The sequence below is a fragment of the Zonotrichia albicollis genome, chromosome 2 (assembly GCF_047830755.1).
Source record: "Zonotrichia albicollis isolate bZonAlb1 chromosome 2, bZonAlb1.hap1, whole genome shotgun sequence".
Classification (NCBI taxonomy): Eukaryota; Metazoa; Chordata; class Aves; order Passeriformes; family Passerellidae; genus Zonotrichia; species Zonotrichia albicollis.
In genome coordinates, this window is record NC_133820.1 from 101,492,457 (window position 1) to 101,519,629 (window position 27,173).

Consider the following 27,173-nt stretch of genomic DNA (forward strand, 5'->3'; position numbering starts at 1 on the left):
TACATAAGAGAGTCCAAAGCCTTGGGATACACACACACACATATATATATATATATGTGGGAGATGCTTTTTTCAGGTTCTGAGAAAGCGCCCTCACTCAAAATTTGATTTAATAATAGTAAAAGTTCTCGTATCTATTATGAGACTTACAATAACGCTGTTTGTATATAGTATTTCCTATATTATATGTCTTATATATTATAAGACACTTATACCACCACTATTATTTGTATAAATAAATAAATATATATCTATAACTCTCAACTATTAAATGTAAAAAGATGAATTACTTATCTGTAGAATTGCACTGTTAAAGTTTAGGGCTTGACGTGCCTCAGTGATCTAGGAGGAGGTTAACACAGCTTGTCGAGAAGGGTGTGCTCCTGATAGTGGACACAAAGAATGCAGACTTTGAGGGCCACAAATACATTTGGCAAAATTCCCAAGATAAGGAAGAAACTAACAAAGCCTGCTCATAAACTCTGCTGGAATCAGCTCTGACTGGGTAAAAGGTAATTCTGGCAGGAGGAGAGCTACAGTCACTGACTTATGGCCCAAGAAACACATTGGCTCAAGAGAAAATGAAGACTCTGTAGGCTAATCAGCATGAGAAGTGAGGGAATCATTGACCAATAGAAGATTAATTCATGAAAGAATTATGTAATTTGTAACCAATGAAAATTAATGCCTTTGTTTGCTAAAATATGTAAATGGTAAGTTTTGATGGTCATCACACTGGCTCTGTGGATTTGCTGCCCAGCACCTCTTTCTGCACAGAACTGTAAACAATTCAAATATCCCAATTCTCTGTGTGGATTGGCCTCTTTCTCACTGAGTGAAAGAAGCTATATTCACCTAATGAACAAAGTAAACAGCAAGGATCAGAACAGATGTAAAGCATTTTTTTTTCTAATTGTAAAATCTTAAAAAGAAAAATAATAGAAAATGATACCTGGTATCATTTATTTAAAATTACTCTATTGCATTAACAAAAAAATACAAAAAATAACTCTACTATGAAATGTAATAGGATCACTCAACAAGTGTATGAAAACAATATAGCTCATTAAAATTCTATTATTTTTACAGCAATTGGAAAAGAAGCATTATATTTTTATCAGACTGTTTGCATTTAATCTCTTTCAGAACTTTATTGTGAGAGGACATGCTTTGGTTAATAAAAGAGGAACTCTAATTTTGGGTACAAATGCCTACAAAATAAATAGTAACATAAGAAAATCACAGGGTAAAAGTCTTGATCAGCACAACTAATTCAGTTAGCAAGGATATATTTCTGTGAGGCAGAACTTACAAGGTACTTTAGGAAGAGGGAGATGATCCATGCAGTTTACAAGAAAGTAATTTCATTCATTGAAATAAGCAGCAAAATCCTGGCTGAACATTCACCCTAAAAGCTATATTCATTTACAAGATAACTTGAGTTCAGTTGATTTTGCAACATAATTGGCTGAAGTGAGAAAGGAATGAGAAAATGAAAATAGAATAGTCTATAGCTGTGTGCCTGCTGGGCACAGAAGTGTAAAGCTGGGCTTTGGGCAGCCCTGGCACCCAGCCCGTGCTTCCCCTTGGATGCCTCTTCCCTGAAGAGAAAAAGCACAAGGGAACAAATTGTATATACTACCAGAAGACACTTTTGAGGAAGCCATATCATTTAATGTTACTACTTACTTGTACACTTAAATGATTTTTAAATACTGAAAATTCTAATTTATGCCTTTTGAAGTGCTGCATACATGTAGGCTCTAAAGTGACATACATAGTCATGTATCTTCAACTCCTTCCACGTGGATGTACTTTTATTGTTTTACATTGTTGCCTGTGCCTTGCAATTCTGTAAAATGCCTCAAGTACTTCAAATTACCTTGTAATTTTATGTTGTAAAAACTACACGGTTATTTACACATGTAACCATTTGTAATTCTCCATTCTGTTTTTAAACATGTAAGGGGGGGGACAGACTCCAACGGGCAGGCAGCTATTGTATTTCAGAATTACACAGTAACTTTTGTTGCTGCTTATCAAGCAGTGTTAACCAGTGGGTGTCACAACTATGGGCAGGACGGAGATTGAGTTTAATTCCACAGCAAAAATCCAGCATGCAGCACATCCGGCAGGCAGCACAAAGCCTTCACACTCTGGTGTGCTGACAGAATGACAAGAAAACAGATATCCTCCGGGTTGGTTCCATGCTATCAGCTGGGGGGTTACCTCACCTTATCAGCAACACCTAACTCCCTCAAGGGCAGAGAGGAGTTGAAGATAAACCCAGACAAACCAGTGCTGTGTAATCACTAGCTGTATGATGTTTAACAAGGGCGAGTGCTGGATTCTGCACCTGGGATGGGACAACCCTGGATGTATGGAGGGACTGGGGAATGAGAGGCTGGAGAGCAGTGCCAAAAGGGACCCAAGGGTCAGTGACAAGCTGAACATAAGTCAGCAGTGCCCTGGCAGCCAGGAGGGCCAGCCATGCCCTGGGGGGCATCAGGCACAGCATGGCCAGCTGGGCAAGGGAGGGGATTGTCCTGCTCTGCTCTGAGCTGGGGAGGCCTCGCCTCGAGTGCTGGGGCAGTTTTCGGTGCCACAGTACAAAAAAAAGACATAAAGCTATTGGAAAGCATCCAAAGTAGGGCTATGAAGGTGAAGGGCCTTGAGGGGAAGCCATGTCAGGAGCAGCCAAGGACTTGGTCTGTTCAGCCTGGAGGAGACTGAAAAAAGACCTTATCATGGTTCTAGAGGCTCCTCATGAGGGACAGGCACTGATCCCTTCTCCGGTGACCAGTGACAGGACCCAAGGGTATGGCTTGAAGCCATATCAGGTGAGGCTTAAGTTGGATATTACAAAAAGGTTCCTCACCAAAGGGCGGTCAGGCACTGAACAGGGAAGTGGTCCCAGCACCAAGCCTGACAGAGTTCAAGCATTTGGAAAACGCTCTAAGACACGGGGTGTAATACTTGGGGCTGTCCTGTGTAGGGGCCAGGAATTGCACTACGATGATCCTTGTGGGCCTCTTCCAACTCAGGATATTCTGTCATTCTGTGGGATTCTGTATGTTTCCCTGACCCGGCTGCCCCGCGGAGCGATGCCGTCCCGGCAAGGAACACCCCCGGCCCCGCTGTCCCTCCCCGCCGCCGCCCCGCTCCTGCCCCGCTCCGGCCGTGACGCCACCGCGGCGCGCGGCTGCTCTGGAGACGCGTTTCCCTCCGCGCGCGGGATTGTGGGAGCCGGGAAGGGGCCGCCGGGGGAAGAAGATGGCGGCGCAGGGAAGAGCCCGGGCGGGCGGCGGCGGTGGCGAGGAGGAGTGCGCGTCTGGGCGTTCGGAGTCGGAGCTGCTGTTGCTGCATCCGGAGCTGCTCTCGGAGGAATTCCTGCGGCTCACCCTGGAGCAGGTGCGTCCGGGGAGCCGGGCCGGGCGGAGCTGTGGCCCCTGAGGCGGGGCGAAGAGAGTCACGGCGCTCAGGGAAGAGCCGGCACCAAGTCGGTGCTCTGGACACCACGAACTCACGGAGAGGAGGCTCTTGCGAGGGAGATGTCTCCGTGGTTGCAAAGGGGCTGTGCTTGAACACTGAGGGTGCTCAAAAGCAATTTTCCCACATTGAGACAGTGTCAGCATACAGTAAAAGTGGCTGTGGAAGGATGAGTTTACACTGTTAAAGTTGCCACGTCCATACCCAGTGTGTCCTGCTCTAGGTGACCCTGCCTGGGCAGGTTGGTTGGACTAGATCATCTCCGGAGCTCCCTTCCTACCCTAACAGTTCTGTGAATTAAAAAAATGCAGCCTATGTAATCAGTCAAGCTAGTGCTTTAATGCCTAAATATTGATACTTGATAATTGGAAAATAATTGAGTTTGAAAATGGGTTATAAACTGTTTAGGACCATAAAAAGGTTTATTTGATGGTGTTTGGAATGCTAGTTACTGCCTTGGCTGAAAATTTCAGTACACGAAACAACAGTAATCAAAGTTTCAGGGTTTTGTATAAGCTCAGAGAATTTTCATGTACTTTTGTCCGTGCAGCCTGTATGGACAAGTTTCACGCCAACATCAGAAGTCATGAAATGTTGCCAGAATCAGTAGTGGCAAAGGCTTGACCTGCTCTTGATGACCTCGATTTTTAGTAGAGTTTTTCATAAATTTGGCACCTCACAAATGTCACAAACTTGGTACCTCACAAATGAGGTACCAAGAAATGTTCACAACCCAATACACAATTAGAAAGAAAACTGGTATTCTAACTGGTGGTTCCTAGAATCACAGAATAGTTAGGGTTGGAAGAGACCTCTGGAGATCATCTTGTCCAAACCCCTGTCACCTAGAGCAGGTGACACAGGAACACATCCAGGTGGGTTTTGAATGTCTCCAGAGAGGGAGAGTCCACAACCTCACTGGGGAGTTTGTGCCAGTGCTCTGCCATCTTTAATGTAAAGAAGTTCTTCCTCATGTTGCATAAAACTTATCTCCGTTATTCTGTGGGAACTGGAGAAGATAACACAGTTCTACATCCAAAAGTTTGACTTGCATTACATTCTAGTTGTCTGTTTTCTAGTCATGTGGAAAAGAGCTCTGGTATTGTAGCTGGATTCAGGGAAGTGTGTTTAAGAGTGCATGAAAACATCAGCCATCAACAGTATGTCTGTCATAACTTTTCCCTTTTTTGGCTGCTGTTTTCCTTGGGAAAACTTGCAGTATTTTGGGTAGAGAGAGGCAACAGGGTTTACCCGTGTGGGCAAAGGTGAATAACTTCCCAGTGCTGGTCACAGCAGGGTCCATGTCTCTCACTGTTGAAGAAAGCAGCCCTCACACCCCTGAATTTGTAGCAGAGTTGTTCATGGCACCTGTGCTCAAATGCACTTAAAGAGCAGCAGAGACTGGGGGCAGGAGACTCTAAAGGACACACAGGAAGAGGCACATGAGGAGACATGTGGAGAAATGCACTGGCAGGTGGTGGAAAAAGAAACCACTATGCACTGACCAAAACATCTTGTGTTTCCCATTGCCTCACTGAAGGGACAGGCTGAGTGTGATCCAGGCAGATTACTTCCAGAAAATGAAGGAATTTGACAGTAGGAAGGGAGGAGACCAGGCTGTTGTGGGCACTGAGCAGATCATGGCCTCTCCAAACTGATCATCCCAGCCACCCCTTTACTTCTGGAACCCTCGCCCAATACAATACGGTAGATTTTGAAATAAGAAATGATGCCCCTCAGATGGCTGAATGTTGAATTTGTCATAAAAATAACAGCTCTTTTTTTTCTGTTCCCCACAGAAAAACATATTAGGTGAAAATGATGTAAAGATGGACAAAGATGGGCTCACTGATCTCTATATTCAACATGCCATTCCCCTGCCTCAGCGTGACTTGCCAAAAAGTAGATGGGGGAGAATGATGGAAAAGAAAAGACAGCAAAATTACTTGAAAAGTGAGAAGAAAAGGTAATTTAGCTCTATTGGGCCAGACTGGGACAATTTAGGACAATGCATTTTGTTTAATCTTTGCCTGATTACTGAAGCTTGTACAGCTTTTGGATATTGTTACATTGTAGCAGTGGCTAAAACACTGAGCTGTTTTTTGTCCAGTTTATTTTCCATGTGCATAAGAGGTTAGAGTACCTCAGTTTGTTTGCATCTGTGGACTTGAGGATGGAAGCATGAGGTTAGTATTTGGGTAGGAAACTGTTAGTGTGCTGAAATAGGTGCAAAAGATCTTTTTATCAAAACTGAAAATTGAAGTTTTTAAACAGGAGTATTATATCTCTTAATGGTGGTTTGGGTTTTTTATTTGAATCTGCACTTTGTCGTTCTTGAGCATTGCATTTTTAAAACTCTGAATTCATATGGTGCAAGTTATGTTGACTTTGTACTTTATTTTTTTCTCAGTCAAGAAGTTTTCTGATAATACTGTTTTGATATTAGCTTGATAATATTCCTTTTAATGAATCAGTGATTACTGAACTGGCCTGCTCTGACTACACATAGGTTCAGAGGCACAAACTATTAAAAAAATGTCACTAAATCCACTTAAGGTTCCTATTCAAAGAAGACTTATTTTAAAAAGGTGTGGTTTTTTGCTTAGTATTTTTATTCCTTAGCTAACAATCTATTGGATTTACCTTAACATTATGATTTTGAATAAGAGTAGAAACAGGGAAATTTAGGAGTATCAGAATATGAGATGCTTTTCCTGCAGGTAAGGCAGGACACCCTTCTCTAAATACTCATCTTTTGAAATACTTCACACCTATTATCTCTTTAGTTACTCTAGAGTAACTGCAGTGGAAGAAGCATAGTGACTTTGGTTGTACAGCTATTATTGTCTGCTTAGACAGTTCCTCATGCAATTCTTCTTGCTGAGGAGCACTGCTCCTCACACAGCCCACTGTGCCTTTATATTTTGGAAGTGACTTTTATTGCTTTTTATTTTTATTTAAGTGTATGTAAGTATATTTAGTTTTATTTAAGTTTGGACATCTCAGAGTTTAATATTAGTATTTTGGGATATATGTTTTCTTCAGGTAGGATAAAATTAATTTTCATTACTCGTGTCATGGATGTGCTATTTTTTGATCATCTAACCTACGTTTTCTGTGAATTTTATGATTTGCATTTTCAGTGTTACAACAGTGGAAGGTTTAAGGAAGCGGCCATTGATTGTGTTTGATGGCAACTCGACAAGTACAAGCATAAAGGTGAAAAGGACGGAGAACGGAGCTGCCGATCGCCTGAAGCCTCCTCCTGCTGGCAGCACCACCAACACAGTGAGGAGATTATCCGTCCCTTCCAATGCCTCCACGTACCTTTCTGCCTCCACTTTGTCAGAGGACGCTAAGCTGGGAATAAGGAATAGTGAGGCTCAGCAGAACAATGTTTCAAAGACTGACAGCAGTGTGTTGACTGGCCTGAAGGTTTACCCTTTGTCTCCAATAGCAGGAACTACTGTTGTGAAGTTAAAGAGGTCTGTTCCTAAAGAGGAATCTGACTCACCGGTACGTTTGTGCAGTATCTTGTTTTGCAGCTTTCTTTTCTAAAATTGAGATTTAAAGGAGCCAAAGTTAGAGCCTTGCAAGAGTTTTCAGAATTATTTTATTTTGGAGTAATAGTAGAGTGTTGTCATGTTATTGCAGGGGTTCCATACTGCTGTCTTCTTATTGCAAAAGTTTCATACCTTCTTGGTGTTTTCATGGGCAGCTCCTCTGAGCACTGACTCTTTCTTTTCACAAAGCAGCCAACTGACTCCAGTTCCCTTCTCAACCAGCCACCCCACTCTTTTATAGCACTCTTCTTCTCACTGGTTACAGCTGTGGCCTGGTAAAGTCAGGCCTGTTCCTAATCTTTGATAATTGGCCCAGCTGCAACTCCTTAGGGGTGAGATTACTCTCTACACTATATTTCCTTATATTCTATCCCCCTACAATAGAGTATTTAGAAACAGTGAGTATTAGTAAAGTGTAGCTAGTTTGGGAGATATCAGAATGAAGGAAGTTTGTACTTGTCAGTAGGAAGCTTCTGTGTAGGTAGTGGTGCTGAGCATAGCTGCCAGATGGGGACAAAGAGCAGTGGTTAGTTTTGGCAATGGTGTGATTACAGGCTTGTCCATGACCAAGGAGAAATGGCCTGTCTTTAAAAACATGCCACAATACAGACATAGGTATTAACACTTGTGTTGTATTCCTTCATGATACAAATGAAGGAGTTTTCACATTTCCACTAGAATACAGGAATATCAGGATTAAATCTGGGCTTCAAAGGAAGAAATAGAAATATCTATTCTCAGTTGAACTGCAGGGGGAGCTTTAGATATACAGTGTGCAGTTACATTGATTAGCATTTTCCTAAGACATGACACTGAACTTTGCATCTCATGAGGCAATATTGAGAAAACAATAAAACATTTATATTAATAATAATAATATATAAAAATATTAACATATTTTTAAAAAATCCTTTAATAAAAGAATGCAGGTCGTGTTCTGGTGCATGGCTTGGTACATTCCATCAGACTTCTGTTAAACATGAGTACCAAAACACATGGCTATTGTGAAATACAGCTTTAGCAGCTTTTAAAAGAATCATGTCTGAGGCTCTGAATGGAATTTATGCTTGAGAGGTGTAGGTAGTTTCCTACTACCAGTATTACTAACTTCTTTCAGTATTTAGAACTCTTCCAAGTATTGGTCAGATCTGAACCTACAGAGCTTTTGAAGCTTGTTTAGTATATACCCCTCATAGCTTCTTTGCATTTAATTTAAATGTGCTATTGAATAGAAAGTGATGCTGTCAGGAAGAATCAGTTTACTTGGCAGATAGCTGTAAAGCCATTTTTAGTGTAATGACAGTAAAGGCAATGGGTCTCCAAGCAAGTGACTGTTCCTTGATGTTCAAGAAAAATTTAATGAATAACAGAGACCTGTCCATATTATCTTTGGGTCTAATGCCTTTAAACCTTTCAATGGTTGTAGTCCACAGGATTCCTGTAAATAAACTAACACTGAAAGTCTTTTAAAGAGAGGAGTGATCTCTAGATTGTGCTCCCTGAACCAGCGTGTTGCAGTATGCTCTTGAAAACTCATATACCTGTATTTCCTCTGCCTATGTGAACCTTTAAAGCTCTAATTTCTCAGATTTTTTTTTATTATTACTTTGGATGATGAAAGGGAATTATTTTACCACTTCATCTACCTTTGCTTTGGGCTTTCTTGATTTTTACAGGTTTCTTTGGGCAGGGGGACTTGAAAGATTAGCTCATCTGAGGCTTTGGCAATTAGTTCTCTTCTTTTTATCTAGGTCATTACAAAGGAAGACCAGATTTTCTTTTTCTTCTTTTTAACGTTTTTTTACTATTTGACAAAAGTAAATTGGTTTCCTAGTTTTGCATTTGGGGAATTTTCCTTGTAGAATTCCATTTCAACAAGTATTTTAAAAAGGCAACCTGAAATAACTTCAGAAGTATGTTTTGAGACCCCCAATAGGTACCTGTTTTTAAGCTGCATAACTGAAAGAAATTTTTGAATATTTAAGAATATTTATTTGTAGGTGGCTGAAACCCAAAACACATGTATGATTTGCAGATTAGTTAAATTCATTGGCTCTGTTTTTATCTTCACCAGAGAAATTCTGTAATATTTAGCTTTCTCCACAAGATGGCAATAGAAAGCTGTTGTAGTACCCTGTAGCTGAACACTGCAATAGTACCAGATTGAAATATGCCAGATTAATGACTGACTCCTGTTTGCACAGTATCTCTGAGAATAATTATATATTTTCTTGTATTCCAGAATGACCTAAAGCCTTCAGAAGCAAAGAAGAAAATCCAGCATGTTACATGGCCATGAAGTAGCTAATGGTGCTCAAAACATAAATATTACTTCCATATTTTCAAATAGATAGGTCATATTTAAACAGTTGAAATAAAATTATTTTAAAATTTACAGACTTACAGAGATTCAGATTGCTGTGAAGTTTTAACAAGTTTAACAACTCCCTGTTGTAAAGCTGGAGTCACTATCACCAGTCACCTTAAAAGTATCCACTCTTGTACACCAAGTAGTTAATTACTTCTTTAAAAGGTGGTGATATTACACTATAATAAACCCTCCACTCCTAGTTTTCAAGATTATTATAGTTCATCTCCTCCATGTCACTGTGATTCGCACATTGTTTCACTGAGATTCAGTTTTATTCCACATCTGATTAAATATTAAAATAGCTGTTGAAATTTAGAGTCATCCCTAGAGCCTTCTTGGCTTTAAAAAGGCAATTAATTTAGGTGAGAAAACTGACCATTCTGCTGATAAGATAGTCTACAGAATTTTTTTTCCTTTTTGTTGCACAGGAGTGTGGAATTTGCAGTGCAAGTTAGGTTGGTAATAAGAGATGAACTATTTTAACAGCATTACTTCAAATTGAAGTTTCTCTTGATATATGAAACAAGGAATGCACAGATGGAAATACATGATACGAAACTTCGAGAGGAAGTAGTGAATGGATTAATGCCACGTTCTCTTAAGTACACAGGCATATTTTTTACATGCATTAGTGTAAAAATATGCCAGTGTAGGAAATTTGATTGCTTTCCTGGTTACAATCATGCTTATTTATAAAATATTGGGGAAAACCAATGGAATGCAGGCCAGTGCTTTCTCAGCCTACAGACGGTTGAAGAGGGATGTGGATAGGAAGACAGAAGTACCTTGAGAGTACTAACACAGTAATTGTACTCTGGAAAAAAACCCACAAACCTGTTTTCCCTTCCTGTGATAATTTAAGATGGATTTTGGTTTTCTGTGAAATTTGGTGTTTCATCTGGCTTATTTTGCCTCACAGGGCAAAAATCCAATTAAGTTGATGGAAACATTTTTATTAAAACTCAATGGCTCAGGGTGAAGCCAATTTAGATCATTTTTAGATACGAATGGCAAATAAGAATAATAAGAATGCTCCCAGACTTGGTAAAACAAAAAAAGAATCAACTTCTAAATCCACTTAGTTAACCCAGTAAAAGAAGTTTGGTGGTGGTCTGAAAGCTTGTTTACATTTTTAACATTGGTTTATATTGAAACCAAAAAGTGTAGCTTAGTTCTTTACTTTACAGAAGTTCTCCATTCACTGTTGTGATGTAAAAGGCACCTCTTGAATGCTGTAAAATGGTAAGAATGTGTGTTTTGAAATGTGTGCTCTCTCCCTTTTACTAAACACTTGTGCAGTTTTTGTACTTGAGTACAGCAAACTTTAACGTAATGTACATTTTTTTATGTAAAGACTTGTCTTTTAAGTAGCCTTATCCTATTTAAATAAATTAAAAGCAAACGAAACAGTGCCTTGCTTTTGTGATGTAATTGAGCTTATCCATTTTATATAGTTATATTTCAGTGGACTTGATATAATCAGCATTTTAAGGGTAAAAGGGTCAGTAGCTGCTTTGCAACAGTAGCAGCAGTTAGTATCACCTGAAATGCTTGTATTTTGCTCTTGTGTAACAGTCTGACGGGAATTCTGGTTTGTGGCTGGCTTCCTGTCAGTGGTCTAGAGTCTAGGATGTATTTTGTGTAGTTCCAGTTGCTAGGAGCATGTGTTTGTTGGGATATGCAGAACTGCACTGGAATAATAGCATCATGCTGCTCTTGCGTGGTAGCAATCCTGTTTCCAGGCTGGGATGCTTTCCAGCCTTGCATGTTTCACCTGCCTTTCCCCAAAGCTGGGGCCATTTTGCTACCTGTTGTAGCACTTGGGAGGCAAGGTGCAAGCTGTGCTGCTCCTACTGCCTTCTTAGAATCATCAAGTTAGGGAAAAACTTCCAAGGTCATCAAGTCCAACCTGCACTTGAATTCCACATGCACGCTAATTTGGATCATAAAGCACCATGTCTGTGTTTTTTGAACACTTCCAGGGATGGTGGGTGACTCCACCATTCCCTGAGAGTCTGTTCCACTGCTTTACCACATCCAGTCAAGAAAATTTTCCTAATACATGGCCTGAACTTCCCTTGTCAAAATTGGAGGTTGTTTCTTGTCTTATCACAGCTGCCTGAGAGAAGAGGCCAAGCCCCACCTTGCTATGAACTCCTTTCAGGCAGTTGTAGAGAGCAGGAAGGTCTCACCTCAGCCTTCCTTTCTCCAGGCTAGACAACTCCCAGCTTCAGCCCCTTCCATTGCCCTTCAGCTCCACTGCCCTTCTCTGGACACACTCCAGCCCCTCTGTCCTGCTTGTAGTGAGGGGCCTAAAACTGAGCACATGACTCAAGATGTGGCCTCTCATCAGTGCCAAGCACAGGGGCACTACCCCTTTAGCTCAAAGGAATCTTCTGTCAGCAAAGCACTAGAGCAGAGCTGCAGTGTGCTGGGGATTGGCAGACCCCTGAGGAGAGAGTGAGGTGTTTGCCCTCCTTTCAGAGGTGTGGATAAAGAAGGATTTTTGCGGCTATTGCTACAGCTTTCATCATAGAATGAAATCACCAAGGAATAGAATTTAATCATTCACTGAGTTCTGATTAGCACAGTGTGCACTTCAGAAATGTCAGCCAGTCAAGTTCTTCAAATGGTGTGCAATAAACTAAATCTGATCTGCTACATCTATTTAGATGGTTGAATTAATGAGAGGGGAATGACCTGTGAGCACTTTGCACTTGAGAGACAAACTCAAGGAGCAAACTTTCCCTACCCAGTAGCAGACATAGTAAGTATATACCTAAATCTTAATTTCACATCTGAAGATTCCTGTTGGGGATGTGACATATTTCTTTCCTCCTTTTTCTGCACACAAATGAATTCCATCTGGAAGGTGTACTGGGACTGTGAATCACATAACATGGCCGTATTTCTTGCAGTTTGCTTTGGGAAAAGGTTTATCTTCCTTTGTATTATTTCCTTTTGATGTTACTGTCCTGCCAGCATGCTGTTGCTGACAGTTGCTGCTGTGGCAAACATAGCAGAAATTATGCTACAACAACAGTATTATGTGTCCCAATAGAGAACAAAATTAAAGCATGCCCTACTATAGAAGTTAAACTTCTGACTTTTGCAAAGATAGATGGAGTCTTTTGAGTTGTCTTGACCTCCTTGCTTGCTGAGAAGAAAAATATTTTGGGCTTGAGTTTAGAGGCTATGAACACATTTTTATCAGCTGCAGTCAGTACAGTGTGTGTTTTCACACACTTGTTTATTTTTGCTGGTAATTTTCCCACTGACTTCAATTAGTAAAAGACTATGTTGTATAGCAGGACCCTTCTGAGAATTGTCTAAACTTCACACTCCCAAAAATTGGGTGCAAAAAGGGTTGTGTTTGTATGCATTGTGTTTCTTCAGACTGTGAAAGCATTTTTGTAAATATTATGTAAAGACAATTAAGCCACAATCACAGTTTTGTTTTAAACCAATTTATTTTGAAAAATACAATGTGCAGAGTAATGTCAATTAACTGTAATACTGACACTGTCGATCAGAACTTGTACTTCACACAATGATCAGCTAGACATGCAATAAAGTATGTACCTGTCATGAATCACTCCCACTTCCACTGTTTCATCTTTATCTTTTTATGGCATGTCACAAATCCATGTACATTGAAACACGCTCTACTTTTTCAGTCTTTCTACAGACTTGACAGCACACACTTGTCACATGGCTCAAGAACACCGGGGTCACACCAGCCTTATTGGAATTGAATGGCCTTTGCCATTGATTTCAGTGAGCAGAAGGCTTCACCCTGGATATCCACCTATTAATGTATTGTGTGTGGCCATTGTTATCCTTGAACTGTATCACTTGTAACTGGAATATTTTTTAGGAAAAAAAATCTTAAAAATGGTAAGTTATGTCAAAAACAGCCAAATAGTTTTACATCATTGGTTTTGCATTAGTTTTTGTTATTGGTAGAAATCTTAAACACCAACACTGCTATTAGAGATTCTCAAGCTATTTTCCCTCCAGATTTGGAGAGTATAAAGAAAAAGATTAAGAAATGTTAATAATACAGTGAGACACAGAGTGGCAAAGCTAGCTCTGAACATCCATGTGTTTCAGACTATATATTGCAAGCACGGGTTTCATCCCTTCTTCTTCACCCCTTAGTTTGAGCTTTAAATATCCTTTCCACATTCAGGGCAAAGGATGTCATCCCTTTCTGTGAGGAAGCCACGACCCACCAATGAAAGGGAGCACTTCTTACAGTTAAAGCAATCATTATGCCACTGCCGTTCTTCAAAAGAGATGTACTTGGTTCCTCCGAGTCCTGTTTGAAAAGCAAAATCATTCTGTTACAAGAAAACAATGATGGTCAGCCATCAGGTCATGCAGACTGACATGGAGATATGACATAGAGCAGTGAAAAAATGACATTGTGGCAAATCTGTTTGTTGCTGTGCTAATTTTGCCATCCTTATTCTGTAGTGACTAACATTTTCATCCTCAAATACTTCTGTTGCTTTCAGCAAAGTTAATGAGCAAGGCTGTTATCCCTAGTGATAATGGCAGAAATGAGCTTCCAAGGAATGGCCCTGCAACATGCAGCAGAAGAAAAGCAAAGCACCTGACTCTGAACAGAATTCTGGTAATCTTTTACAGAATGTTTTATGTCACCTGAGTATGTTAATTTATGTTTTATAGAGGTGCATTTTAGATAATTAAAAAATAAGTCTGTCATGTGTCATAACTTGATTCATAGCTCTGAAGGCAGAATGCCTCAGGAAAAGAAGCAGGTTAGTAAAAAAACATTCCAGAGTTTGAGGCTATGGCAGTTATCATCAGGTGTATTGAAGGTATACAAAAGAAAAAAAAAGAAAGGGGAAAATGTCTCTTAATAGTAATTGTCTTTTGCTTAACCTCAAAAATTACTAGCTGAAGTTCCATGAAAAGATTTAGTTGGGCATCTCTTGTACCAAGTCAGATTTTTTTTTTAGTTTTGCCTTTAGTAGCATCACAATGCACAAAACAGCCACAAAATGTAAAAGCACCAGCCACGAGAGACCTACCACTGATTGGGTTTGTGCATCCAGCACACTTTTTGGCGTAGAGGTTGCAGAAGCAGCTCAAGCAGTATGCAAACTCATCCCTGGAGGTGAAGCGCTGTCCAGACAGCTGCTTCTTGCACGCAGTGCACACGAAGCACTCCTTATGCCATGGTTGCTCCCGGTAGGTAACGCCTCCCGTGGTGATAGCCTGTTTTAGGGAAAAAAAGACAAGAAAGTGTTTTCTTAAGAGTGGCAAGTTTGTATTTTGATTTGGTAAAGAGGAAGGTTGATGAGATTTTTGTGGGCAGGAGGAGGAGAAGGTTTAGCAACAGCAAGATTGTAATATTGCTTGGAGTTGACCTTGAGAAAATCATGCAAGTGCTTTATTGTAATTTCCTTATTTATAAAAAGAAGCCCCATGCTAAAAGTACTTTATTCTGCATATATTGTAAAATCTCACTCTCAATTGTACTCAGTTTTTCAAGCTACTCTCTGTATGTTGCTTTTCATATGCATTTACCAGAGTTTGACTCTTCACTGTTCCTTCACCTGTCCCTTTCTTCATGGTGGAGGAATTACCTGATATGTTACAACTTCCTTTCATTGGGAAAGACCGGTTTATTTCATATTTTAGATGAAGTATTTGCTTTCTGCTTCTCAAGACTTTGTCAGGGAGTTTCCTATTACAAGTAAGTAGAACTGAAATTATATAATATCTTAAAACCAGTTAATTCTTAATCTTTTTACATATACAAAAATGAGATATTCTGCCTACTTGGATATAAAATGGGAAGGACTTCAATCTCTTAGGTGTCACATAAGCAAAACTTGCACTACCTTCTTGCACTGGACACATTGCATGGCAAACTGCTTTTCATAGCAGGGGACACAAAAGTTTTGATTGTCCTTAGGGATGAAGCTCTTTGTCCCAATAGGCTGCTGGCAGCGGTAGCAGATAAAACAGGTCTCGTGCCAGCTGTTGCCCTTGTATTCCATCTTCCGAGTACCTGTAACGAGAGCAGAGCACCAAGTGAGCTTCTGGATGAGACAGATGCAGTTTGTAGCTCTGTCTTTCCTGGCAGCTGTCTGTCTGTCCAGAAGCATTGCAGCTGTGAGCTAGAGGCTATTTAATGTTCCTACCAGCTTTGCATGATATTTGGTACCACTTTAGATTTTTGGAGATCTCTTCTCCTGCAAAGAAGAGAAATGTTTATTGCAAATAGCTACAGCCTAGAACAGCTTTTTGTGGTCTTATTAGGCAAATAATGAATTCCAATGTGCAGGAAGATTCAAGAGAATTGGACAGACATCAATATAATTGCTGTTAGTGATAAGTGGAGGTCAGGCCATTCCTCATTAAAGACTGACTTCATTCATTCCACATCTGTTTTGCATGTTTCTCAAACAGCAGCAAGGTACCTGGTTAATTACAGACTCATTGAATGATTTGGGCTGAAATACACCTTAAAGATCATCTAGTTTTAAACTCCCTGCCATAGACAGGGACACCTCTCACTAGACCAGGTTCTCAGGACCTGATCCAACCTGGCTTTGAACACTGTCAAGGATGAGGCATGCAATTCCTGGCAAGCACCTTGCCTCCCTTTCCCAATGAAATACAGTCTCTGTCTGAGAAAAAGCATTCTTTCATATCTCCTCAGGAGCCTTTTCCTTTTTCTCATGGAGATGCATTATAAGTTTGCAATTGTTTCCAGCTCAACAGAACCTATCCTAAACGTTGTTCTGTCTCTTGAAACTTCCAGTAAGAAAAAGTTTTCTCTCTGTTTTCGGCTGAATTGAAAATATGGTTGAAATGTGGAATTTAAACAATCCTTTTTTTGGAAAGCAGAGAAGTGGTATGGTAGTTAGGAAATAAATGCACTTCTCTAGAACAAAGTTTTAGGGTTCAGATAGCATTCTTTGCAGATTCAGTCCACTGTATGACAGGTGGACTCTGAGCCCTTCCAGGAAGTCGGAGATGCCCTATTAAATAGATAAATTTATTTGCACACAGTATGATTTCTATGTACCAGTTTGAGTCAAAATATTTGATACTGGCCAGAAGGGTAAACAAACAAATGTTGTTCCTACAGTTCTGCATCACTATTGGAGCCTCTAACAGGCAACATGAAGTCAAATACTTGGAAGACTGACAAGCTGATTGAGTTGGCTAATGATAAAGTACCACACTAATGCCTTTGATGCCAATTCTCTCTGCCTCTATTACTGCAGGGTTCCCCCTTCTCAAGCATTAATTCATCTTTGTTTACTAGTTGCATATTTTTCTTCTTTTATGATCTCATTAAATTCTGCTCACAGGCATACTTCAGGATTTATTTGGTGCGTTTTTTTGTTCTTTTAAATTGACTTGCATCAGTAGTAAGTGAACTGTTAATAATCTTTCTGATGCTTACATTCTTGAATATTTTTGTTCCATTTTATTAACAGACACCTTCTAAAAATTATGCCCTCTCTATGCTGGTAACTTCCAATATCATGTTAAGGAGCAAATAAATCAGTCTTTGAAAGAATAATAATCTGGAGAAAGAAGATGTGGATAATTTTTTTAATAGTCTAGAATTTTAATTTTACATATGCAGCTGTGCTGTCTTTGGGATGGTGTTGTCATTGAAACTCAAAGCGGAGAGAGCCCTGTTTTGTTAGCTGCTAGACTGAAGTCAGCATGAGTTGGGTTTGCAGAAGGACTGAAAGAACAAGCTTGTAATCACTTAAATGGGCACCTCATGGTAAACCTTCCACGGCTTGGACAGAAGCACTCTGTGCTGGGTTAGGAACTGGCTGCATGGCTGGGCCCAGAGGGTGCTGGTGAATGGTGCTGCATCCAGCTGGGGCCAGTCACCAGTGGGGTCCTCAGGGCTCTGTGCTGGGGCCAGTTCTGTTCAATATTTTTATTGATGACATGGATGAGGGGATTGAGTCTTTCATTAGCAAATTTGCAGACGACACTAAGCAGGGATCATGTGTTGATCTGTTGGAAGGTAGGAGGGTTCTGCAGAGAGACCTGGAATGGTTGGATGGATGGGCAGAGTTCAATAAAAGGAAATTTAATAAGTCCAAGTGCTGAGTCCTGCATTTTGGCCACAATAGCCCCCTGCAGTGTTGTAGGCTGGGGATGCTGTGGCTGGACAGTGCCCAGGCAGAAAGGGACCTGGGGGTGCTGGTTGACAGGTGACTGAACATGAGCCAGCAGTGAGCCCTGGTGGCCAAGAAGGCCAAGGGCTCCTGGCCTGGATCAGGAGCAGTGTGGCAGCAGGAGCAGGGAGGTCACCCTTCCCCTGTACTGGGCACTGGTGAGGCCACACCTTGAGTGCTGTGTCCAGTCCTGAGCCCTCAGTTTGGAAAGGATGTTGAGACACTTGAGTGCATCCAGAGTAGACAACAAGTCTGGAGAGGGGCTGGGAACACAAACCCTGTGAGGAACCACTGAGGGAGATGGGGGTGTTTAGCCTGGAGAAAAGGAGACTCAGGGGTGACCTTGTCATTCTCTACAACTGAAAGGTGGCTGCAGTCAGCTGGGGGTTGGTCTCTTTCTCCAGGCAGCAGCTGACACAAGAGGACACAACCTTAAGCTACATCAAGGCAAATATAGATTGGATATTAGGAAAAATTTTTTACAGAAAGAGTGATAAAGTACTGGAATGGTCTGTCCAGGAAGGTGGTGGAGTCACTATCCCTGGACATGTTTAAAAGAAGAGTGGATGTGGCACTCAGCGCCATGGTTTAGTTGAGGTGTTAGGGCATGGGTTGGATCTTGATGATCTTGAAGGTCTCTTCCAGCCTGGTCATTCTGTGATTCTGTGGTCTACATTTTGCATTTAGTGGCTCAAAGCAAAGGGCAAGTTCAGCACTAACAGTCTCCACAAAAAATATCCATTCACTTGCTGGTTCTTTCAAAATAAATTATGCTTTCAGTGGTAACCATACTTCTCTGCTGTAGCTCCTGTACTACCACAGTGTGCTGTGTAGGTAGAATAAACATGATGAGTGTACTGCTCTTCCAGTGTGGTGACATCTCAGCTATCTTGGGTAAGCAGCTAGAGACCAGCGAGTAGTCGCAAAGCTTACAAAAATTGATCTCTTCTGGCTTATAAGAGAAGCAGGGATTCTGTGTCAGCCTCCATTATTACATATCTATGTATAACTGGCATAATAGACAAAAAGTGTTCCACCCAGTAAATCACTGATAATGGCAATGAACCCTATGAGCAGTACTAAAAATATATACACATAACATTATAGAATCATAGATTTATAGAACAGTTTTGGTTGAAAGAAACCTTTAAAGATCATCTAGTCCAATCCCTTGCAGTAAGCAGGGACATCTTCCACTTGATCAGGTTGCTCAGAACCCCATCCAAACTGACCTAGAATTTTTCCAGAATGGGGAATCCACCACCTCTCTGGGCAACCTGTTTCAGTGTTTTACCTTAGCCCTTCATTGTAGAAAACTTATACTAATCTAAATCAACTCTCTTTTATTTTAAAAAAGTTACACTTTGTTCTATTGCAACAGGCCCTGCTAAAAAGTTTGTCCCCATCTTTGTTACAGGTTTGTTACAGGTCCCCCTTCAATACAGAAAGACTGCAAACAGGTTTCCCCAGAGCCTTCTCCAGGCTGAACAATGCCAGCTCCCCCAGCTTGTCTTTATAAGAAAAGTGTTTCAGCCCTCTTTGTGGCCCTCCTCCAGACCTCCTCCAACAGTTCCATGTTCTTCTTATGTTAGATGCAGCCCAGGATACAAACAGCTTTCTGGGATGGGAATGGACTTCCTATGTCATAGAGTTCCAGCTTTAAAACTAGCACTGGCTACTCCCAAGCATGTCAGTTTTTATTTGTGTCAGCAAAATGGGTGCACATAGAATAATAGGGGATGTTTAAACTTGGAATAGATAGGGTTATCTCCTTTTGAATATTGTTATATTTCATCATCAAGTCTTCATTTTCACACCTGAGGAGCAAAATGTGGTGGTTTTCTCTTTTTTATCTGAGATGACCAATGTCAGAACCAGCTGACAAAGTAACTAGTAATCATTATGGAGTCTGTACAAGGATTCTTCAAACTGCCTTTTAATATTTTATTCCTGCACTGGTAGCACTTCAACATTAAGGCCCTCAAATCATCACAGAATGCTGCAGTATTTTTGTAAGAAGAACAGGTTTTAGCAATCTAATACTATAACCTCGTGTTTCAGGTCAAAATAAAACTAGCTCTTTCCTGTTCCTTCATATCTTTGTGCTCAAGAAAGACCTCAGAGGCACTTTGATCAATTTTTCATCTGTCTGAGAGAAGCTAAATTTTGAGTAATTAGACAAAATTTTCACGTGAATGAAAGTTCTTCCATAAGCCATTATGTACATAGTATGTTCTGGTCATGAAAGTGGACTAGAATGCACCATCACCAGTTTTTTACATAGTTCAGCATGACCTTGTAGAGATAGTCAAGGAGAGACATTTCTCACAAATATTGCTGAGTTTGGGCTTGCTATTTAGTCCAAAAAGTGAGCATCCTAACCTGGCATTATTGTCTTCTTGCACTCATTACATTTGGAAGAGTATTCATTGGAGTAGCAGTCAGTACAAAGTAGATGTTCCTCTTTTGCAGCAAAAGGTTTGTCCACCAAGGAATTCTTGCACTGGAAGCAGTGGAAGCAGGTTTCATGCCAGTGGCGGTCCTTATAAGACAGATCCTGCAGAAATCCAAAACCACAGAGTAAGTGGAATGAATAGTTTGCACAACTGGAAGCTCAGAGAATGCAAACATATCCAAATCTGAACTCCAGCCAGGACCTGGGGCTGCTTTGAGGAAAACAAAATGTTCTGAAAAAGATGAACTTATTTTGCTGTGATAACCAAGAGCAGCTCTTGACAACTATCAACCTTTTCTCAATTCAAGGTAGCCCTTTTTGTTTGTGACAGAGGAGCAGCTAATTTCAGTTAGATATTTCCTTTTAGAATAAAGCCCAGATTTTGAGTTGGATTAAAACTTATTATCGAATAGGTATGATAGACTTCCCCTATTTTCCTTATCTATTGCTGATTTCTAGTTAATTTCATAGATATTTACTCCTGAACAGAAGTATTTTTTCCCAATTGCATTCTGGTATTTTTTGACAGATTTACACCAAGAGTGAATGAGTCTGATCTCTTTGGGGTTTTTTTCCACTACAACAAATTTTTACTGACTCTTGTGATTTGGTTTACCTATATTTCAGATGTGGATTGTACGGAAAGATACAAGACCACATTGTACCTGCATCCCGTGATCCAGAGTACTGGCCAAGGGATTAGTGTGGGCATGTTAGTATTTAAAATACTCTCCACAGTGGTTCCTTTGACTATTTAAAAGAAACAGTACTTCTCAAAATTGTGGCCTAAACCAGTGGATTGTGCTTTTTTAAAATTTAAATTAAGGTGGCCTGTACATGTAACACTTGAACAGTGTCTTTGGACTTCAAACAAAATAGAGCTTGGATGATTACAAGAAATGGTGTCTGCCCCAAAATATAGATGCTCTGGTTTGGGTTGGGAGTGTGAAAGGATAGAATTGTCATGAATAGGGAGTTCAGCTGAAGTTCAGCTGAAATAAGTTCTCAAGTTCTAGCCCAAGATCTACTCTGTATTTATTGCAGGCACTAAACTAATTAGATTAACTGAAGGAGAAGAGCAAGCGGTAGAATAATGAATTCCAATTTTGCAGTTGTGTGAAGCATCACAAAGGGTTCATACTTATCTGGCATAAGCTGTACTATGTCAGTCAGTACACAGTAACTCCAAACATGCAACCTTAAACCAGAGCAAGATACCACAGATTTAGATTAACCTAAAATAACAGTTTGTCTTTGGGAGCCTTGTTCTCATAAACATCTAGCTGGAAACACTGAAACAGTTTCATCTAGCTCAGGTGATATGTGGTAGCTTGTTAAACTTTAGTAATTTGTGTCAAAATTTGACTATGCAATTAAACATTTCTGTATGGACATCTGTGCCGCTCACCTAATTTTTTTGGATCATTGTGAGTAACAATTTTCGCCTCTGAGATTGCACTCTGCGGTAGAATATCTTAGACTTCCACTCTACATCTTTCAGACATCTTCCACTCTACATCTTCCAATTGTTTATTCAGCTTATCTATTCATTTCAGCTAAATCCTTTTGAAACAACACAAATTTCTGACTGTAATATTTTAATCTTTTCTAATAGCAAATGAAAACCAATCTTCTTTGGAAGTTACTTACATTTTTTTTCTTCTCTTTGGGAGATGTCCAATAGCCTAAATCTGGTCTCATATTATATTTTCAACAGAAAAATACAATATGCAGTGCTTTCCAAAATAACTGAAATTTCACTTTTAGAAAGTAGAACAACAGGTCTGATCTTCTCTCTCTTGTAATGTGATGTATTCAATTATTTTTCCTCATTACCTGTCATTTCCTGGTTTTGCAATTTTCAGCAAGCAATTTTTTAATATCCAAAATTCATGCGGTGATGTATGCTTATTTTATCAGTGAAATGATACTCCGCAGATGATGCATGCCTTTTAGAGGAGGAGTAATGAAAACAAAGATTAGGTGTCAAAGATGAAAGATTTGATCCCTGAGTCAGTTATGACGGCAAGATTTTATAGGCAGTAGCTGGGAGGGTGACAGTAGCAGGTATTTCATCATCATGAAGTCATGAAGTAAAACTAAACAAAAAGTACCCCAGATAAAAAGTGGATTGAATAATCTTTACCTTCTCTGGATTACTACAACTCTACACTGAATGTAGAGAGAGTCTAAGATGTCTGACTTTGACAGTAGAATATTAGACTGATGAAATGGATATTGCTTTCTCTCTCAGAATCTGTCACATCTGAAAGCAAGCAAGTCCAAGGTACTGATGAAACCATTTATGCATCATAAGTGTTTTTAGGTCACTGAAAAGGAAGTTTGCTCTATTTCAGCATGTTGTATATTTTACTGGAGCCTTTGACTTGTTCATAAGCTGTGGATGTATTGATCTGGAGCAAATTCTACACTGGAAAAGCATGTGCAAAAACTGACTGAAAGCTTTCTGAATGTCAGGCTGCTCCTCTGTTAAGATGAAAGAACATCAGATTTAGTCTAGGAGTGTGAATTCTAGTTTATGCTAGCTGATTGTAACTCAAATAAATCTGTTCCAGCAGAAGGTACAAGTGATATAGAACTAATTCCTGTTGTATTTTCACTTATTTTCATCATGACACCCACAAAGAAAACTTTGACAAGATAGCTGTTAACATTGGCAAGATCAAGTTTTACAGCTTCTCCACAGCTCTGTACAGTTTTGCTCCAGCACGGTTTATTTGGCCTCTAGGGTGGGACTGCATGTGACTTAGAAAAATGTGTTTTTTAAAAAAACCCATAAGACCTCCTTAGACTAGGGTTACCAGTTAACTGAGTTAAGCTTGGGCTCCTCATACCATGCATTTTTATTGTCTTCTCCTCAGGCTTTTAAAGTCTAAGCAAACTGAAGCCATTATTCAGTACCATTTCAACCTTGAACAACAGGGTTTCAACTTCTCTGGGTGTCAACAGGGACCCAGTAGGAAGAAGGAGATTAGAGAGTTTATTGCCAGAACAGTAACTGTATATGTTGTTCATGGCTTTTTTTACCTCAATGGTCTTTTCAGGAGGTTGAATGTAGGAAATGGGCTATGCCAACTAAATGCTGTGCAGATTTTAGCTACACATACCCTGTAGCAAAACACTTAAGTATGTTAGACTGGTACATACCTATAAAAGTATGTGGAGAAAAGGTAAAAACAAGAGATATTGTGCTGTCCCAGTCCCTTACATGTATGAGAAGATATTACCATTTCACTTTTTTCTTTTACCTTTTCACTTCACAAAAACTAGCCAGACATTCAATAATGAGCTAAAAAAGTGTTGCATGTCGGGGCAGGGTTTAAATACTAAAAACTAGAAAAATAATTATTTTTCTCTTTCCTGATCCTCATTACTGGAGGTTTTATTTCTTGTTTAGTTTATGTGTGAGAATGACCCTTTTGAGGCATTTTTGGCCTGTGTGCTGACACAGTAGCTGTATCTCACAATCCACTCATAATTTAATTTGCACATTTCACAGAGAGAGTTTTCACCCCCTTCTGCTTGGCAAGGCCAGCTTGTGGGCTGCATTAAACACAGGATTACTGAAGGTATTTCCTGTATTTGCAAGGTCTCCATATCATAGGATCTGCAAGGAAAGTATTAAAAAAGTCAAAGTCAACCAAAGTAACCCTTCAGCAGTTGAGGAAATGGGTGCAAGATGTGTGGATTTCCAGAAATAAGCATGAAAATGTAGGTGTGGTGAGCATTCACTAGGGACTTAGCCATTAAAATGACTATTTTTTTCTAGAAAAGTAAATTTCTCCTGTAATCTCTTGGCATATGGATAATGTGTAATAGGTGTGAGAGAAACGACATTGTATATTCATGCTGCCTCCTGGTGCCTCCTACCAGTCAGTACATGAAGCTTTTAATTTGTCTGTGGAAGTTTTGTAAGCATCAGCTAGAAGCGTTTACAGTTAATGAAATGGTTTATGCCCAAAGGTGGCATTCAGACATAGGTTGTCATTCTGGGATTTTCTGGTGGCAAAGACTTGTTCTTTTAAAACAAGGAACCAATTAGTTATAACTCAGTTAAGTTCACAGTTACCCATAAACTACCTGAAAAACCAGAAAGATAGTGAAGAAATTTCTCCCCTGACTTGAATTCAAGGAAAGTTTCTCTACAGCATTGTTGTCTTGTGGCCTCTCTGTGCTATAGCTAATACACAATGTGAAAATTCATCATCAATTTCATCCTCTCAGAGTCCAGTGCTGTCAGAATTTGAGTATTACAAGTGTCCTCTTCTCAGCACCTGTGCTTTCACTTTGGTGTAACCCTGTCAGTTATAGGAGGTTTGATTGTAATTGGGAGGATGGGAAAGAAGGACATTAAGAGTATCTGGTTCTCACTGTAGCTTTTCCTAATGAAGACAAATAATGGTGGCCAAGAAAGGACTTGTGAAGGAAAATCTGATGTGAGAACTTTGTGGTACTTTGCAGGTTGTAATGTGGATGCAAGTGTGGACACTGCTGCCAGATGCAGAGGCATGGATGTGACCTTTTCTCATTACACTGTCACTCCTTTATATTTTTTATTCCAAATTTTACAGTTTTAGGTTATGTCGAGCATTCAAACAAATTGGAGTCCATTTCATGCATGCAGTAAACACACTGGTTTAATTTCCAAACATAGTGCAATTTAGCTCCTTTGTTCAGATGAAAAAGTAAATGCTATGTGTAAAAAGATTTATAAAAAAATGCATATATATATATATATGTGTGTGTATGTGTTTTTCTTATGTATTTATATACCTACGTATTCATACAGTTTAATGAGGAGAAGCCTGATTTTTTGTGACTGTTTCATGGCTGAATTATGCTCAGTCACAGTGCACACACTTCATCTGAAACTTACCTTGTGGCTGAGGCACTTGTAAGGGCTCTCTCAAATGTGTTCTCTAGTGTCTATTACTGTCATTGAAAAACTACTTTAGTTTTCTTCTCAGTGAGAACATTCATAGGATCTCTTTTTCTACCCAAACACGAGTTTTTTCAGAAATCTTGCAGGAATTTACATTTCAACTTTTATCCATCTGTCAGAATCTGCTAAAATTGCTCAACAGCTTCAAAAACTACAGCATGAACAGGCACAAATGGCAGTCATGGAAACAACAAAAGGATATGTTTGTTTCTGACACATTTTATAGCTCTTTAAGAAATCTTTATTTACTATCTCTTAGTTGTGTTTTCCACATAGTTTTTACATAGTTAAAATATTCTCAGATTGCAGACAGTTGAGGCTTTTTCTTTTCTTTTTTTCTATCTGTTATTAGAGTGTGCTTCACTTAAAAGTAAAGAAAAGCAGTATATCGGATAACACCCACACTCCCTAAATACATAAATCTGGGTTGAAAAGTTCAGCCTGATTAATTCCTGAATACTTTGACCAAGATTTGTTGAAGCTGGTCCAAGTTTTTAAATTCTTGACTATCAACACATGGAAATATCTTCTCAGGGGATTAGAAATAGACCTTAAAACAAAAGCACATTCTGGAACGGGGCAGGAATATTTTGCTTTTTCAGGTCAGGCCAGGCCAGCTGTATCTCATCTCTAACCTGAATATTTATGAGCTGTAGGAAAGCTGGCAATTTTATACCTTCTTACAGGTTATTGCCAGTTCCCTGTCTTGGTGGTGAAAAATTTTTACCTTTTTAAGGCTTCTGAAAGGGACTTTCCTACTGATTTGCCAATAGGGTGTTGTAGATCAGTTTGGAAGGTATGAGACATTTATTTTTTCCAATCTGAGTAAGCACATATTTTTATATCTCTGAACTAGTGATTGGGTGGTAGTATCACTAATGGGAATTAGTTTATCTTTGTAGAGGCATGGATCATCAGCAATGGGAAATCAAAAATCAGATCTCCTTGGGTCAGTGAAGAATCCTATGGGCATGCAGTACAAATTGCAGTTCTACTGCAATCTCATTCTGTCAGTGAAAATCTTGCCCAACTTTGAACAGGCCAATTTTATGCAAGGAGGATGCACATCAGATGAAGTCTGTTGGTAGCTGTGTAACAGACACTTCACTGGATGGCCCCTCTGTCCTCATTCAGGCAGGCTGGAATGGCATGAACTCCAGGTTTTTTATTAATTTAAAAGAAATACAGGTGATCACAACTATTCTGTACCAGGCAGGTGTTTCCATGTCTTGTAGCAGTGCATAATTCAAGCAAGCAAGGCCTCTGCTCTGTCCATCCCATTCTTTAATTAGACTCCACTATCATCATTCTGTATTTAAAAGGTTAAGTTTTCTAGCTCTGTCCGATTTATTACTTGTGTCAGCATTAGCTGGATTTCTGTGACCTCCAAGTCAGCGCCTTTGCTTGAGTGTGTGGCTCTTGATGATCACAGAAGTGTGGTCACTGCAAAGCCAGCAGTGCCTTAGCTCCCTCTGACCCAAAAGTAGGCGCAACCAGCTTCTGTCACCCTTTCAGAACCCAGCTAAGGTTCTGAGGAAAGGCTCACCCAATGAGTTAAATATATCAGAGCATTGAATCATTCTGTGCTTTACCGGAGTGCATTTATATTACCATGCTGGGTAAAGAAGGGTTTGCCAAGTGAAATGATACAAAACAGATACAGGGGTCCAGAAAACATGCTGTCCCATCAAAAGAAACCCCTGTATAGCTGGTAGACTGGATCCTTCTCAGAGCCCTGTATCCAGGCTGCTCTGTCCAAGATTTCTCTAACAAGACACAAATCCGACATACCTTGCAGTCAGCGCCAATAGGTTTTTTGCATTCCTCACAGGTGTTGGAATAAAGATTTTCATAACATTGCACACAGAAGGGGCTGTCCTCCTTAAGGATGTACTTCTTGCCAAACAGAGACTCTTTGCAGTAGTGGCAATCAAAGCGTTCAGTCATGTTAGTGTCTGGAGTCCAGCTATCCTGCCACAGAGACAGGAACAGGCACACGTCAGACAGAGCTACACTTGACCCAATCCCCCAAGACAGGTTTATCAATTCTTGTTTTTCACATTGTACCTCAATTTTAATCTGACTTTCAGTCAAATAAATGACCACAATAGGAAAAAAACTGGCCTATAAATTTTGCAGT

At 39.9% G+C, this 27,173-nt stretch overlaps 2 protein-coding genes across 7 annotated transcripts in view; one reads left to right on the top strand and one right to left on the bottom strand.

The window, feature by feature from the left end:
- Positions 1-3,231: 3,231 nt before the first annotated feature.
- On the top strand, positions 3,232-13,324 carry C2H2orf49 (chromosome 2 C2orf49 homolog). Its single transcript, XM_074535875.1, has 4 exons — positions 3,232-3,411; positions 5,289-5,455; positions 6,633-7,005; positions 9,295-13,324. The coding sequence occupies exons 1-4, from the start codon at positions 3,274-3,276 to the stop codon at positions 9,349-9,351; spliced, it is 735 nt and encodes a 244-aa protein (XP_074391976.1). The 5' UTR covers positions 3,232-3,273; the 3' UTR covers positions 9,352-13,324.
- Positions 12,875-27,173, bottom strand: part of FHL2 (four and a half LIM domains 2) — a 38,278-nt gene continuing 23,979 nt past the window's right edge. For 2 of the 6 annotated variants that reach the window (XM_026794041.2, XM_005487971.3), the window contains exons 2-6: positions 26,825-26,999; positions 19,998-20,172; positions 15,300-15,469; positions 14,484-14,670; positions 12,875-13,744 (exon numbers count right to left, since the gene is read on the bottom strand). In XM_026794041.2, coding sequence (XP_026649842.1) covers positions 13,593-13,744; positions 14,484-14,670; positions 15,300-15,469; positions 19,998-20,172; positions 26,825-26,980 — 840 coding nt within the window. In that variant the 5' untranslated portion in view covers positions 26,981-26,999 and the 3' untranslated portion in view covers positions 12,875-13,592. Of the gene's footprint in view, positions 13,745-14,483; positions 14,671-15,299; positions 15,470-19,997; positions 20,173-26,824; positions 27,005-27,173 lie in introns of all 6 variants that reach the window. The other 4 variants (XM_005487970.4, XM_005487972.4, XM_074535874.1 and 1 more) reach the window with 2 other exon arrangements.

Excerpts from the sequence above, each read along its gene's own strand:
- C2H2orf49 (XM_074535875.1), top strand. The coding sequence starts at position 3,274 with ATGGCGGCGCAGGGAAGAGCCCGGGCGGGCGGCGGCGGTGGCGAGGAG. Across the intron at positions 3,412-5,288 it reads TGCGGCTCACCCTGGAGCAG|AAAAACATATTAGGTGAAAA; the intron begins GTGCGTCCGGGG and ends TGTTCCCCACAG. Across the intron at positions 5,456-6,632 it reads TTGAAAAGTGAGAAGAAAAG|TGTTACAACAGTGGAAGGTT; the intron begins GTAATTTAGCTC and ends TTGCATTTTCAG.